The sequence below is a fragment of the Ambystoma mexicanum genome, chromosome 5q (assembly GCF_040938575.1).
Source record: "Ambystoma mexicanum isolate Mex_15411 chromosome 5q, UKY_AmexF1_1, whole genome shotgun sequence".
Classification (NCBI taxonomy): Eukaryota; Metazoa; Chordata; class Amphibia; order Caudata; family Ambystomatidae; genus Ambystoma; species Ambystoma mexicanum.
Window position 1 is genome coordinate 1,404,835,982 of NC_090933.1, and position 16,780 is coordinate 1,404,852,761.

Consider the following 16,780-nt stretch of genomic DNA (forward strand, 5'->3'; position numbering starts at 1 on the left):
ACTAATTGCCAAGAGGTTGAGGTTCTTGGTGGTGATGAGATCTTAGATGTCGAGGGCATGGGCAGCGAGGGATTGGGCATTGATGAGGGTGCAGTTGAGTAGCTGGGGTAATGTATTGCTGGCGGTAGCAGCGTGAGGTTGTGGTTTGGTGGTGGTTGGGAGGTCAGGGGTGGTTGAAGGCAGTAATTTGTGCATTTGGGTGAGTGGTCCCATCGAGTAGCTAGTAATAGGTAAATGGGGTTTGGGCAGTACTGGGCTGGGTTGAGGCGGGTGTGACTCAGGTATGGTATCAGGTGGTGCATCAGGTTGCGCTGCATGTGTTTCAAGTTGGGATTTTCTTTGAGTCCGTGTGGATAGTCACACTAGTCTGGTTAACCCTAAAATAGGTGTGGTAGGGAATGAATGACTAGAAATTCTGGAGCTAAGGCATAAGTGTCTGGTTTCGCCTAGACATGGGAGGCTGGTGCCTGTGAGGTTGGGAGTGCTGGAGGTTAGTGTGGGGGCAGGTAGTGTGATAGATGTGTGTGGGAAGGGGGGATAGTGGGTAGGAACGTTGTGAGACAGGGAAGGGGGTGGTGGCGTGGGCATCCAAGGCGTGTGCGGCTGTTGCCTTGGCGGGTGAACATGCCTGTTGTGCAAGGAGGGGTTTGGGTCATAATGTATGTAATATCTGCCATAGTGGTAAGCAGTAAGGTAACTGGGTGCACAATATAGTTTCAGTAGGCTGGGCTAAGCAGAGATACAAGGCAAATAACTGGGTACTCAACACACTGTCAATGGGCACAGTTTCAGAGATACAAGGCAAATAACTGGGTGCTCAACACAGTTTCCTTGGGCTAGGATAGGCAGAAGTGACTGAGTGCTCAACATAGTGTCAATGGGCACAGTTTCAGAGATACAAGGAAAATAACTAGGTGCTCAACACAGTTTCAATGGGGTAGGCTAGACAGCGATACAAGGCAGGTGTATATTTCAGGCGCAATCGGTAGTTATCATGAGTTAGGCATTTGTACGAGTGAAGAGAGAACTTAGCGCAGCATCGACAGGTAAACGGCAATGTCAACCATTATGGGCGATTACCTTGAAATCACTGGCGTAGTAGCAAGTTTGGGGAGGCCGTGCTTCTGCGCCGGGTCGGTGACCGCATGCGTATAGGCTACTATAGGCAGGGCCGATAGTGGTGACATGGTGGGGACGTGGGTTATAGGGTTAAGCCCTGAATATGGTCAATATGGAGCAGAGATAGTGCAAATGGGTGATAATCACAGAATCCGGCGATGTAATATAATGTTGCAGGAGAAATGGTGGCAGGCTGGTGCTTACCAGGTTCCAGTGCTGAGAGCCAGTGGTGCATCCGAGGAGGGTTTTAGATGGCTGGCAGGTAGAGGATGTCATGTGTCCATGTCCTGTGAGGGCTCGGTACTGGCAGAGTGGGGTGCTCCTGGGCTCCGGAAGGCCCGGACAGGCACAGACAGGGCCTTCAGTTTAAGGGCCTTTGGTGGATGGGCCGGCTTCCGCCTGTCAGTCGACTGGATTGGCCAATGTAGTTGTTTGCGGCCAATCAGAGATGTCAGTGGTTGTGTGGATGACTTTCAACATGGCGAGGCAAATGAGTTGGACATTTTTGACTGGCTGTTGCATACAGATCGTAGTGCAGCAAATAAGTATAATAAAGTGGAAATTGCTGATTTTGTCGTCGCGTTGTTGGCAGTTCGAGCTTCAATACAATGCTCAATGCAGGTGTGCAATTAGAAGGGGTGCACTTGCAATAATAAAGGCTCATCTGGGTCTTACTAGTGATGTGTATAGTGCCCGTTGGTGGTGTTTCTCCACAGGCAGATGCTTGCTGAGGAATGGAGAAGGGCTCCTACCCTATCGGCGTCGTTGAGGTCGGGGAGGGAATGAATTGAATCAAGACACAGACAGGGCCTTGAGTTTACAGGCCTTTGGTGGATGGGCTGGCTTCCGCCTGTCGGTCAACTAGATTGGCCAATGTAGTTGAATGCGGCCAATCAGAGATGTTGGTCGTTGTGTGGATACCTTTCAGCATGGCGAGCCAAATGAGATGGACATTTTCGACTCGCTGTTGCATACAGATTGTAGTGCAGCAAATAAGTATAATAAAGTGAAAATTGCAGATTATGTCGTTGCGTTGTCGGCACATGATTCATACATATCAAAGGTGCAAGTCACAACCCTCCGGCATCTTGGATTTGGCTGGAATGATGACTATGCAGCTCTTGAAAGTCGACCTTTAGCTGTCTAGTAGGCACATCTCTATCGTAGAAACTTTATTAGAACATATGCAACTCGCCAAACAGTATTTTTTGTCATATGTCTTTAGAAATAAAGCTTTGAGCTTTATCGCAGTTCTGTTTGTGTTAAATAATTGATTGATTAATAACGTCAATCCATTACAAATGTTTTACTTTCTAGAACATTCAATAGCCATCACCTTTCAAAAAGCTTTATAAGCTAATATCGCTTTGTAAATATAAGCATAGAACTTATGGCAAGCAGTGTTTCATCTATACATCAAATATTCTATTTATTGTTTCAGGCTTGCCTATTCCTGTGACCTGGACTCGATTGGCTGAAACTGCTGAAGCAGGGGCATCCACCATCATTTTAGAAAATGCTGTAACATGGAAAAGTGGAGATGAAATTGTTATTGCATCAACTGGAGATAGGTACATCAATATGTCTGTCCATAATTTAAATACGTACCTATGTTTATATGTCTCAATGTATGAGTCCATAGTCTGTGTATGTTGCCTATGCACCAATAGGTGGTGCTGTTTCTTGTCTGCCACATTAGTGTTGCAGGATAAGCAGGAGTGATGAGGGCCAAGTAAACTGAATGAGTTAACTAGCATTCCGACTTTCTTGTGATGGGACTGGGCCCTGACTTTGGGCTCCAACATGATGGGGTGCATAAGAAATACAATGTTCCACAGGTGAGCATGAAGTCTGCATGTTGATTGCATCACTGGTGTGAGTATTAGGAAAGGTTTGCAATCCAGGGATCCTTTTTTTTGACCAACTGAAAAGTGTTATAGATTTTTGGGTTTTCAGAATTACCAAAAATATACAATTACTCCCAGATCAAGTGAATTGCATGTTAAGGCTTCTCTGACATAATCATCATGGATATTCTGAAAATTATGGTATAGAGTGAGAGACTGGGTTCTAGATAGTGAACACTCCTGTGCTGAGCTCTGTGTATAGTTCTCTTTGTATTGGCCTGTTTCTGCAAGATCACAGGTTTGTAAGAGGCAAACCCAATGCCTCTTGAAGGGGAAATTGATTGGAAAAGCGTCCTGCTTATCTTGCAGGGTGAGTATACGGATCCTTGTTTATGGAGGGATCTCAAGCGTTTCTGCTGTGGTTGTTACATGTGGGTTTTAATTATGGTGAAATAGGACCTGTGGTTCGAAAGCCATTGGCTAGTATTTGTCCATTAGGTGTGGCAAGTTTGTTAGGCTGCTGCCTGTGAGGAGTTTACTCCGTGCAGGCAGCAGCCTAACAACTTGCCACACCTAATGGACAAATACTAACCAATGGCTTTCGAACCACAGGGATTACACCCTCAGAATCCTACCAAACTTGCCTTGAGAAAGACCTTCCGGGTTGAAACGCGTGTCGGCTGACCATCACCCACAAGTCAATGTGTCTAGAATTTTATTTCAACATAATGAAAACCCACATGTAACAACCACAGCAGAAATATTCTGAAAATGAGCTTACCTTTACACATATATGAATATTATACCCTTCATCATGAGTATAAATAGGAAGGTTATCCCCCATAATAGCATTTGTTTCCTTGCAAATACCAGGATTTGGTGTATCGAGACAGGAACCAGTGTTGCTCTCTTATAGTCATCATTAAAGCTCTCTTTTTTCGTGGGAATAAAATGTATGCAGATTTTTACTTTTTACACCATGTGAGTGTTTCAGGAGCAATATTAAAATGTAACATTTGACGTGTATGGTTTGGGCAATTTCGGTCTCCATGAAGTTGTCCTAGAGATCAAAGTCTGAGGGAGACTTACAAATCATAGGTTTGAAAGCTGTCAGTGTTAGCTGAGCTGTGCCTCTTTCCTAATGATAACCATTACGCTGGGCAATAGAAGCATGTGTTACTTACAGTGCTGATTAGTAGAAAAACTGGATTAGCATGTGCTGTGTATGGCAAACTGACCACATTGCCTTTGCCACATCGACCTAGGTATGGTATCCCTAGCTCCACAACAGCATGTGTCTGCATAAATCCCTGCCATATCCCTTTGGGATAAACGAAACAGAAAAAAACCGTAATGCCCATCTTGATCAAAACTAAAACCCTGACTGGATACAGGGCAATTGTATTTTGGACCGGGCAGGGGATGGACATTACAGTAGATCCAGTCATGTCACCTAGGCCAGGAAGGATGCTGAAAAACATTTCCCTAGGCTTGACAGCACAACACATGTTAACAAGCCAAGAAAAAAGTGACATCTCCCATAATCCACCTTTCCCAACAGAAGAAACCTTGGACTGGGCTAGCAAAAAGTACTTGCAGATTTGGACTCATAAAGGTAATGGGGGAGATAGGGTAAACCACAGTATTATTTTAAAACCCCCAATGGGGGCATTCTTGCATGCACCCGTCCCCATTTTATATCAGCAGTGTCGGTGGGAAGCCAAGTCCTCACCCGTAAAGACAATGGACAAACAGACAGAGCCCCACTTCCTTACCACGCTATCAGGAACACTGGGGAGTAGAGAACATATATCTCCCTCACAGTTCCCAGCACAAGGGAGGCAGACTTACCTGCAGCCTCCATTAAAAGGAAGGGAAAGGATAGCAGCTCTACACCAAACACCCACCCGACAGGAGTAATTCTAACTACAAACCCTAAGCTGTTTGGACCATGATGACACCAAAACGAAATTCAGGGGAACAAACCAGCAGCTCCTTCCCAGCCAGCTACAACCACAGACTGAAGTGGGATCCAAGATTGCGGCTTCCCTATTTAAAGATGTACCCCTTGAACTCAGCACCACAAAGCATCTCTGCCATAGGGCATGCCCAGAGCTAGCTTGTGACCTCTCTGGACAAACAGCCGGAAGCTAGTCAGTCCAAGACTATATAAAGGCCAACTCCCATGACAAGAGTGGAAGGGAGTTAAGTGACACAAAGACGGTGAGTTGTGATGTTAAAGATGAAGAAGCTTGCTGGAGCAGAGAGAATGGTTGCTGGGCTGGCTGTAAGACCTTGAGTGGAAGAACAGAGTGCAAGATCCAGAGAGGAGGTGATGAGAGAGGCTCTGATCAAGGGAAGGACAGAGCAGGAGGACAGAGAAGTTCAAGACAGAGGTTCTAGCCAAGGGGGAGGCAGAGCAGGAAAAGGACAGAGACCCTGACAAGAGAAAGAAGGGGGTGGAGACCTTGAAGAATGAGAAGGGCACTATATCCCTGGGTTCAGACTAATGAGCATGGCACTATATCCCTTGTTGCGGACTATTGAACAGGGAACTGTATCCCTGGGTTTGGAAAGATGAGCAGGACACCATATACCTGAGAAACAAACAAAGCGATGAGGAGGAGGTGGAGGTGAAGAAAAGAAAAAGTCCCCTGGGGACTAACCCACAAAAGAATAACATACCTTGTGAAGTGTACTTGAATAGCTTTGTTGCGTCATTTGTGACACATGTAATATGTATGTTGTTAGTTTGTGCTATTAGGTGGCGCTTATGCGTTACCTATAAGTTGAAATGAATGCATTGGAGTACAAGTAGGAGGAAGATGGCATATGAGGAGGGACACACAGGTTGTTGTGTTGTTTGGTTATTTATCCAACCCTGTGATTTCCCATGGCCATGTTAATCCCTATGACCATTCCCACCCACTACTTCCCCTCACAAAACACATCCTCTTGGGATCTATTTGAGCTTGCTCTTTCAAGCAGTTACTTCAACAATTAGCCTGCCATGGTTATTTGCAAGCAGTCTGCTGAGAGTTAACAGCTTTAATGCAGTTGTAAATTGCTACTGGTGTAATTCGAAATGTCTTAACCAAATGTGCCTTCAGCTACTTGATTTTTATTTCTTCCATGCTCTGGAGTCCTTTTAAAAACTAGTAACGACAAAGCCAACAGTTTTGGCCTTAGGTATTAGGCATTTTGTAAGGTACTACCATCATCACTCCATTTTCTAGCTGTTGTGATCTAATGGCCAATTAATACCATTATATCAGTGCTTAGCAAATGCCTATACAAAAGCCCAAACTGTTGGCTTTGCCAATGCTTGTATTTTTTATTGAGAGGACAAAATTGAAATTTAACAAGATGACTACAAAAACGTGCTCTATTCAAATTTTGCCCAGATATATAGGCAGATTTGTTATTTAATTCATGGTGGATTTTGCCCCTTGTTCAAAGATTGTACACATCAGCATCATCACTTGAGATGTGATTTTCACACATGGAGCGACAATCTGCCCGTTGGGTCATTCAGTAGAAATATCCTGTAATCTTGTGTAAGACTTATATCAAGGCGATCGGGATGGGCCCAAACAAAATGCAGAGTGGTGCGCATCCATTGAAGAGGCCCTGTTGAGAAAGCCTGATAGAATAAAACAAAATATTGAGGGTAAGAGGAAAATGGTAGATTGTGCAGACCCAATGGCTTAAAGCACTACACAAAGAATTTCGGAGTCTCAATTTAACTTTCGCTCAGCTACAGAGACAGAACTGCTGGGCATTATTGGAAAATTGAAGCCTACAAATCGTAAAGGAGACTCATGTCCAGCAGACACTATTAAAGCATGTACCCCCATGTTGATTGGAACCTTAACTAAATGCATCGATGCTTCTTGTGCAGAAAATCATGTTCCTGACGAAATCAAAAGTGCATGGCTCACTCCATTGTTGGTTGAAAAAGGCAGGTCTCTGCCCTTTTGAACCGACCAATTACAGGCCTATTACAAATACTCCCTTTTTATTAAAAATTTTAGACTGTGTGGCATATCTTCAAAAATGCAACACGACCAGGCACAGAGATAGAGAAGGCACCCATTCCACTACTAGGGAACATGCAGAAAAAGGTGCTCTTCCTTCAGGGTCCTCCTCCCTACCTGAATTTAAGGCATCCAGAAAGTTAATGCTGACAATCTTCCAAAAGGAACCCCCAACACCTGCTGCTTTGGCACCCACTGTTCTGTTACTGGACAGGTCAGAGTATCGTTGCACGAAACAGGTCAGAGTAGCGTTGCACGAAACAGTGCACTTCCATCAGAATCAGGATTAGGCCAAGATTGTCACCAACACCACACATTGTTCAATTTCTGGAATTGCAAGTGTTCAGATCTCAAGCCCCTCCCAGCTCTGAGCCTGATGTGACTACAGCACTCCCAAATGGGCACCCCAACCCTCATCACCTCAAGCCCTGTGCCTTATAATTGGACCCCTCTGAACCTGCTGGGACTGCAATCCGGGGTTAATATTGAGTACAGTTTTGAGCATAAAAAGGAAAGGTCTCAGATTGCATGCCATGACAGAACTACAGTTGAAGATAAGGACCCTAATGCACCATTGGACACTTGTGACCCTTAAAGTGCAGGATTTATCATTGCGTTATCAAATTGATTTCATTTACGTGTGCGCTAGGTCCTAGTGTTCTGTCCTCTCTGAATTCGATGATGAATAAGGCTGTTTATTGCCTTAGCAAATTTGCACACATTCCAACTAGAACATTCCATAAGCTTACTTTGAGTCAGATCGCTGGCAGGGTGTCCTTATCTTCTTAACTCGGTACCTTAAGGAATAAACATTCCATTGTACAATCAGTTTGCAGGAATGTTGCAAAGAAATACCAAGCTGCTCTTGAGGATTATATGGTTCTCACATCCCATTACACTGCTTAAGAGTCTGGTAGTCCAGGCCCTGAGTGCCACATTTAAAGCTGCTGCCTTTCTGAACATACCGCCAGTTAGAAAATCAAAGAAATTTGATCCATTATTGATTCAAGCAGCAGAGTCATTTAGGCTGCCAATGACTCAACACTTTCCCAAATATTTCAACAAACAATGGGATGCATCCAGGTGGCTCTCTCACATGTGTCAGAAGGATTCTACGTGATTGATTTCTTTGCTATTAATTACTAAGTATTAAGTTAATTTGTGGTAGATTACATCAGGGTTTTATTCTTTTAATGAAGGTCTCCTATACCCTCCCTCCTGCTCCTCAGCACCCTCACCCCTTTCCACCCCCCAACCCCTACACTTCTCTCTCTCTCTCTCTCTCTCTCTCTCTCTCTCTCTCTCTCTCTCTCTCTATATATATATATATATATATATATACAGTGAACAAAATTTTAGTTAATGATCAGTTAAGGTAAAAAACGTATCGCCACAAAACCCTGTAAATTCAGCTAAAGCCACCTTAACTTTGTGCCCCCTGCTGCGCAGCCTATGACCACAATGTTGGCATCACAGAAGACTTCACTGATTACATCACTAACACCATAATACCATCATGTATGACTTCACTGATAACATCACTGATGGCATCACTGATGACATCACTGGTGCCATCACTAATAACATCATATATGACAACAAATATCATTTAACTCATGGCATCAGACATAAGGTCACTCTAGGTATTTGTGTCAAGTCCAGTAGCATCTTCCAGCAGGAGTGAAGCTGGCCCACCAGACCCCCCAAGTCTGCCTGCCAAACAGTCTCTGAATGTATAACTACCTAGCTGGAAAACCCAAGGGGAAAGGGGAAATGAAGAAAATAAGAAAAGGCAGATCTTCTGTGGTACCTCTGATGCCCTTGCGACAGGACAGGAAGACGGTGGTGTCTGGGAAAATCTAAAAAAATATTTACAGCTAGTTACTACCTGCACTGCCACCCTTCCTTTCAACTTCCCATTAATCTACCACCACTCCCCTCTATACCTGCTGCCTATGCTCAGTAGCTGATAGGCTCTTGCAACTCTGCTACCGATGAAACTTGAAAGTCTTGAGTCAGTCTGAATTTCTCAATTCTTCTTTTGAACTATTCTGAGCTCCTTGTTTTAGTTCATATACTTCTGTAGTTCTGACTGCCTCCTTAATAGAATTGCTTCCAGCTCATAGCTGAGATTACTTTAATTAACTTCTGCTGCTTGTGAACGGAATTCTAAAATGTCAACTTTTTCTTTTGAATTAGTATCTTTGTTTCATGAATTATATACATTGAAGTCTCTACCTGCAGACGCAGTTTCTGCTTCTTTACAACGCTTGCCAACTACTTCTTTTCTCTTCTCGTGCCACTCTTGAAATGCTGTGCTGATTTTCCACTTGAGTATTTAAACTCATTGACTGAATTGCCGCGCCTTGCAGGAAACACAGCTGCTTCCAGTTGAAACGTTCCTCCAATACGGCTAGGCTCGTGTGTCACGTTCGTTACGCTATCAGGCCCTTTCCTCTACGCTGTCCGACGAGATATGCGTAGCGGATTGGAAAGAACAAATACTACGAATTCTGAAATTAGTTATTCCTTAAAATTAGTTCCTTAACATGTCGCGAAATCGCCAGAACCACGCAACGCGCTAATGGTTAATTTAGTTATACGCGACGTAACAAGTGATACACCTCTTCACTCGCGCTTGCACACACGCGCGCATTCGCCAGCTGACTATTGCTCACTAAAATGTTAGTTTTACTGTATTCTCAATGCTGCGCAGGCAGTTTACAGATCCTCTTTTTATAACAGTTCAAAACTACCTTAACACATTTACTTCAATGCAATTTACGAAAATTACGTTTGCTTTTATGAATGAACTTAACTTTCTTCTTCTGTGGTCTTTGTTTCTGGTTCTCCAAGCTGCTTTCTCTTCTCAGAATATTTCTGCAGGTTCACCTTGAATCTTCTTCAAATAAAACTGGATTTTCTTTGAAATTATATAATTTATGTACAGAGCTAAAGTTACTGCAACCTGCTCCATGAGCAACTAGAATGAAAGGCAGTTTAGAACGCCTGACAGAATTCCAAACTACCTCGCAATCAAGCATAGCCAATCACTAATGCTGAGCCTGCCCTCCATCTTGCCTTGGGGAAACAAAGGCTTCTTGAAAGTCTCATTAAGGAAGATTATCTCACAAACCAAATCTAAAATCATTCAAAACTAGAAACCATCTCCCAACTCAGACTCAGGGTAACTACTGATCATAACTCCTACACCTCCATGTAAAATGTTTAAGTGAAATGCCACAGTGTGGAAGCCTAAAAGAACCTTTAAGGTGTGTACCATAGTGAGGGAACCTGACCATGCACTGTGGGACCCTTACATTTGCACATATTTAGACCACTCTTATGTTTCTACATATGTGATTTTAGCATTTTAGAATAGTTCATACCAATGAGGACATTTTGAAAAATAGTGAACAGCTAAACATACATCATATCACTACTTGTGAAGCTTTCATTTGTAGTAGTTTGGTATGAAGGAGCGATAGATCGGGGAGACTCACTGCCCCCAGGAGTCGTATCCCACCACCCATGGTGAGATTAAAGTGAGCAGGAAAGTTAAATAGAGAGATTTAAATAGCATTAGAGGACAAAGTGAGTTCTACCGCAGGGGCAGAAGCAGGGCGCAGCAGCGCCATGAAGAGAAGCATAGAGTCCAGCATAGAGACAGCACAAGCTATCCAAGGACAGGGTCTGCGATTGAAGGACCATCCATAAACCGGTAGAAAACTGTTTGTGTTCAGGAGTTCTACTCTGGCCGTTGGTGAGTGGAGAGCTGATGTCACCAGTGATGTCATCAGTGAAGTCATCTGTGATGTCATTATTGTGGACATAGGCTGCGCAATAGGGGGTGCGAAGTTAAGGTGGGTTTAGCTGAATTTCCAGGGTTTTGTTGCAATACGTTTTGTACCTTAAATGATCATTAACTAAAGTATTTTTCGTTCTCATTGATCTCCCCATAATACTATATCCCCATAATGCCATTTTCAATGGCATTGTGAATCCCTTTTCTTCTAATAAAGATGTCCTCTCAGGCTTTGCAACGGGAATGCGCTGAGTTAAGCCGGTCCTGAGCTCCCCAAATCGTTGGATTTCAGGGGTTTTGTTGTGATATGTTTCTTACTCTAATTGGTTATTAACTAACATTTTTTCATTGAATTTCAAGGGTTTTGTTATTCAATGGATTTCTTCCACCCTGCCCCCCTGTATATTTTAGAACACTACCAGACCACTATCCATGGCCTAAGGCCATGCCCACTGTCCATTTTAAAACACTACCAGACTACTAGCTATGGCCTTAGGCCATTGCCAGTGGGCACGGCCACTCTATATTTTAAAACACTTGCAACACATCGCTCAAAGATATACATCTATCACAGGCTGATTTGGACCTGCTTTGACAGCAATATTGTTTTGTATAAAAGATGGCAGGCTTTGAGAACTCAAAAGCTTTTTAGGCAATGCGCAATGTGATTACATTATTTGCCAAGGATCACACACTTTGGTTAAGCAGCGTGGTACACGCCCGTTGTTTTATGGCCGGTCTCTTGGTGACTGTTGTGATACATCACACGACCCCAACTGACCACATTTAAGCGGCACTTAAAAGGGAAAAAATGACCAGTTGTAAGAATAACATATGCCATGGTACTTTCGTCCCATAGCGAAAATCAAAACCTGGCACCCATGAATATACGCACAGTAAGTGAATATATATAAGTGATATATACAAATGTAGTTTACTTGACCTTCCCCTTAGTCAAAAGTGTGCAAGACAAAATAGCATTTGACTTTAAAAAAAAGTAATGAACACCAGAAAAATCACTTGATAGAGGAAATGTTCCAATAAATGTCCTGTCAAAGTATAAAAGGTGCTCACCTTTTAAACCCAGCAATCTGTAGTATAATAGCAAGGATGTGGGAGCCCCTCTACTGAGAATGAACGTGGGTCAGATACCCTGCTCTTTGGAATTTCTTCAACTCAGTAGGGTCTACAACCAAATTTTAACTTACTGCACCTTTCACAGAGGAGAAATATCCATTTGCATATCAGTCTGGTCCCACCCACAAGGGCAGTCCAGTACCAAAATGCTAGGCAATTATCCTCTGGACAAGAATACCATCAGCAACCCCAGACACGTGTTTCGGCATTGTTGGGAGGTGAAGCTGAGCCTCTCTAAGGCACAGCAAGCAAGGGGTCCACGTCTGGGTTACTTAGGGTGAAACCCCAAGTTTTACAAATCAAGCAAGGATGTGGGAGCTACTCTACTGAGAGTGAACATGGGTCAAATAACCTGCTCTACAGAATTCCTTCCACTCAGGAGGGTCTACAACCACGTGTTAGCAAAGTGTAAAAGGTGCTCATCTTTTAAACCCAGCCATCTGTAGTGAAATATTCCCTGGAAAACAAATTCCCACTACGAGACAAGTGCTTGTAGTCTTGTGGGTAAGCGTCTGCACTGGGAACATGACAACCTAAGTAAAATCCTGGTAGCCAGATACTTCAGCAAGCTTACCAACCTCAAAAGAACCAAGCAGTTGCATCCCCCCTCTGAAATAAAGTTACGCTGTCCACCCACATGTGTCCTTTACTTTTGCCCTGCAAAGCAGCCCTAATCAGGGTAAAATAACGACACAAGTGTCCAGGAATGCAGCCTCTGTTTATTTATTTAATTAATTTGTTTATTTATTATGCGCCAAAAATCCTGAAGGCATCAGGGCACAACAAAGACACATAAATGACATTTGTGATGTCATCTTTGATGTCATGGGTGTTAGTCTTAGCAGTGCACAGTCGTGGCGCGAGTTATGGTTGCTTAGCTTACCATAACTGGCGAATTTCTGGGTTTTCCCGGTTTTACTTGTAAGCATAGTATGGATAGGTTGTTGTTAGTGCAAAGTAGCTGTAAAGTTCCTCTAACAAATGTTTTTGCACTGAAGTTGCTAGGTTGTTCTTAGGGCAATTGAAGAATAACGTCCCTTCACCAATGTGTTTTCACTGAAGTTGATAGGTTTTTAGTAGGCCACGGTAACCAGACCCTTCCTTTAGTATAGTTTTTTCTGTAAAGGAGATAGGTTTGTAGTAGTGCAATTTAACCATAATGTCCCTTTAACAATGATTTTTGGTAGTGAATTTCATAGGTTTTTAGTAGGGCACTGTAACCAGAACATTGCTTTAGCATAGTGTTTTCTGTAAAGATGATAGATGTTTGGTACTGCAACAAAACCATTAACATCCAGTTAACAACGGTTTGTCACTGATTCCTTGGCTGCCCTCATGATGAACGTGTGGAAAGGCCAAATTGTCTGGTGTATGTATCGATTTGTGCTACCCTTTCCTTTTCCTTATAGTGTTGGTGTATTTTAGCAATTACAGCTGTACATGGTAAGTGTTTTTGAGTGTTTGAGTGGTTTCTCTTTTTGTGGTAACATTGCATGGTGAATCTGTGCAGCACAGTACTGGCCGAGATGACTGCAGGTGAGCAATATGAACGTTTCCTAGGGAGACTGCACCTGGCTGGCGTATGTGCAATCACACTGCAAGTATCCGTAGGGCTCCATGAGTGGCGCATGTCTGCATCTTCTAATGCACTTTTTCATAGTTGTGGGAGTGCACGTGTATCAGTTGGACAGCTACACCCATGCGTATAGCATCCTCTGTGTGCTGGTAACACCGCCCCTGTCGCCAGCCCTACGTATTCATACGGTAGGCTACAGCATTTCAAGTACTCCTGCCGACTATGTGGGTGGCTCTGCAAACCTACCAATGTATGGCTGCAGCACACCTGGCTGTATGAGGCCCACTGGTGAACAAGGAACAGCAACCTGCAGTGTAACGTGGGCGTGTTAAATGTTGCATTAATTTGATTGATGTGCTGCTTGCCTTTCTATGACCCGTGAAACAGACACAGCGTTTCTGCACTGAGCACTGTGACAAAAAGTGTCAAGCGGTTGCTTTCAGGTCGCACAGTTGAAGAAAACATGTAACTGCAGGTGGGACAGTTTGTAGTGAGTCTGCAAAATGGCCAAGCTGGAGCAGCTTGGTCACTCACATACTAATGCATGTAAAGGCAAGTAAGCAAACAGCAGAATGTTCAGAGCGCAAACAATGTGTGTGGTGGTTAGAAAAGTACTGTAGTCGCACTAAATATTTGTCTTGCTGCTCCACGTAATGAAGCTGTGTTTTGCGTTATTGTAAACATTCTTGTATTCCAGAATGTATGCATCTCCGTGAATGCTACTCCTACGGCTAATGGCATAGCATGAAGTGTTTGTACTGCATATGACAACAACTGAAATGGAAGCACATGGGACCAATGGGTAGTCTACCGCCCTTCCAAGAATGCAGTAGGGTAATTTCATGTACAGTATTTTCCACATCTGCTGCGGCCAACAACAGGGGCACTCCTGTATGGCAGCGGAGCTCTAAAAACATCCTTACATACCATATGCCACAAAGGGCATTGTATTGTGCATGTACTCAACATGCTACTCTACAGAGGGAAGGTACTTGGAAGTCAGAGTGTTAGTCCATATATGGCACAATAACCATATACTCAATGACACGTCAGTCGTGAGGTTCGATTTCCAAACAAGACTGGTTTTATTCAAAAGTATCTCAGTAGGCCGACTATGTCTCAACGCCTCACGACGTGTGTTCCCAGACACCATGAGATGCGAGAGAGAGCGAACAGCGCTCAAGCAGTCATATATATGCATAATACATCATCATTTGCTAGTCCTATTCGACCCGCCCTTATACTTGTCATGCAGACTAGGGTTCGGTAATTGACAGTTATGACAAGTCTTCATTTAGTCTAAACATTAGTTATTCTAGCAAAGGTTGCAGAGACATGTTTTCTATTGTGAGGAACATGGGGCACTGGCACAAGGGTCAGACAGTTCTGAGACACAGAAAATACCATCCTTCGTGAAGGAGCACCACTAGTTGCATATAATTCAGGTTAAACTGCCTTTTACAACAGCATTTGCAAGACAAACCGGCACATGGGCTACTGATTAGGCGCAGCTCTTGCACAGCTTCAAGGCCTGAGTGAGAGGGAAACAATGTATTTCTGCACGGCTCTACATTCCTGTCTACGTTAGCATTTCAGAGTTCAAGCTGTGGCCTTGCACTGTGTGTGGATCTGAAGCATAGAATATATTTGCAAAGCGTTACAAAAAAAAGAAAATGGCCGGCATTTACAAAATGGACTCCCTATGGTCACATTCAGGTTTTACAGTTTGCAATGTTTGTCACATGATGCGATTTGCTTCTGGCCAACACACTATTCATATAATCCGGGCTATGTGATTACTCTTTCAGTATAACACAGGAGCATGACAATGACTGGCTCCTATGTAGGTGAGGACCACCCAATATTTCCGTCTCTCGGCACGTCCCCAATGGCATCCATGCAGGTGCTGCCACTTCCGTACCGGGCCTTTCCTGCCGTTCCTTCTGTGGCATGTGTTAGAAGACCAAAATAAATGGAAATGAACTGGGAAAGGAAAAAAGGGAAATAAAGAAAGCTCCTTTCAGAGATGAACAATGGAATTGCCAATGAACGGATGCAGGGCGGGAGGCGTGGCACTGTGCAAAACACTGTAGTTTAATTGGGTGGAAAGGGGTTTGCTGTAGAAAGAGGTTTATTTACGTGTTGCATAGCGTGTTGAAGAGTTTCAGTGCGCAACACTTACTACAAAAATTCTTCCACTTCTTTCAAGAAGGGCACCAAGGCAATTTGGATGGGGTGTGCAGAAATCGGGATGGCAGGAATAGTAAGATGAACGGTATTGGTGTGAAACCTGTTTGTGCTGTGAAACATCATAATCCTATGTGTGAAGTATGCCATTGGCACATGTCGTAGAAAGGCACAAAAAGACTTCTTCGCAATGTACCGCGCTTTATCCATTTGCGGACCAAATGAAAAATAACGCAGCCACTTCGGTGTCTGCGTAATGCGATAGAAAGTTATGCAGCATATCGGAAACAGACGCATGACCTGGGCAAGTGCCTCCTTCATCGCAAACGACACTGAAACTCGTGTAACATGCTGAGCAATTTTCCCGCCACAATGAACAACAATAATGTCGGAATGATCGCATGTCACCAAAGTGTCACACAGACAAACCATAATCAGTCACTTCATTGTAGGTACTCCATAGCACTACACATCCACATGATAGAATTCAAAATGAGCAGCCACTGCACAGTGTTTTCCATTCACTTTCAATCAATGTATTTCGAATTCCCCCAAAACCTGCACACTGTGGCTTGTGAAACACACCGCCATAACCGCACCCTCTGCATTTCTGTCCACAAATACACTGTGTACCACAGTCTGTGCATACACATCACACCCAGAAACCTTATTGACCAATCCCCTAGCCTCTACAGGACCATTTCTATGGCCGTCATCTGCAGAAGGGACGTATTTAACATGTGCTACCCTGCAACTATCGCGATGTCCACTGACTTTTCGTGCTGTGCATGCGCGGGAGTGGGGGAATAACTTTCAACCAGGGTAGGGGACGTCAATAGTTGTGACGGCTCTAAAAAGAGCTTTTTCTTTTTTCTTTTTTTAAGGTGCTTCCACAGAAACAAATGTTTTCGTTTTTAATAAGTATTTTTGTGTTTTGTACGTCAGCTCACATTCTTACACTAGGGTCTTCAGTGCAGCCTGTAGATTGTGAAACTAAATGTCATTGCCACTTGTCGACAAAGACATGCCATTTGCTTTGAAAAGGTTTATATATCGAGAACCAATGTTCTCA

General features: G+C 43.5%; 1 protein-coding gene across 1 annotated transcript in view; it reads left to right on the top strand.

Moving 5' to 3' along the window:
- Positions 1-16,780, top strand: part of LOC138498459 (fibrocystin-L-like) — a 1,772,245-nt gene that overhangs the window by 1,443,405 nt on the left and 312,060 nt on the right. Inside the window, exon 37 of the mRNA XM_069622209.1 lies at positions 2,561-2,690. Coding sequence (XP_069478310.1) covers positions 2,561-2,690 — 130 coding nt within the window. The remainder of the gene's footprint in view (positions 1-2,560; positions 2,691-16,780) is intronic.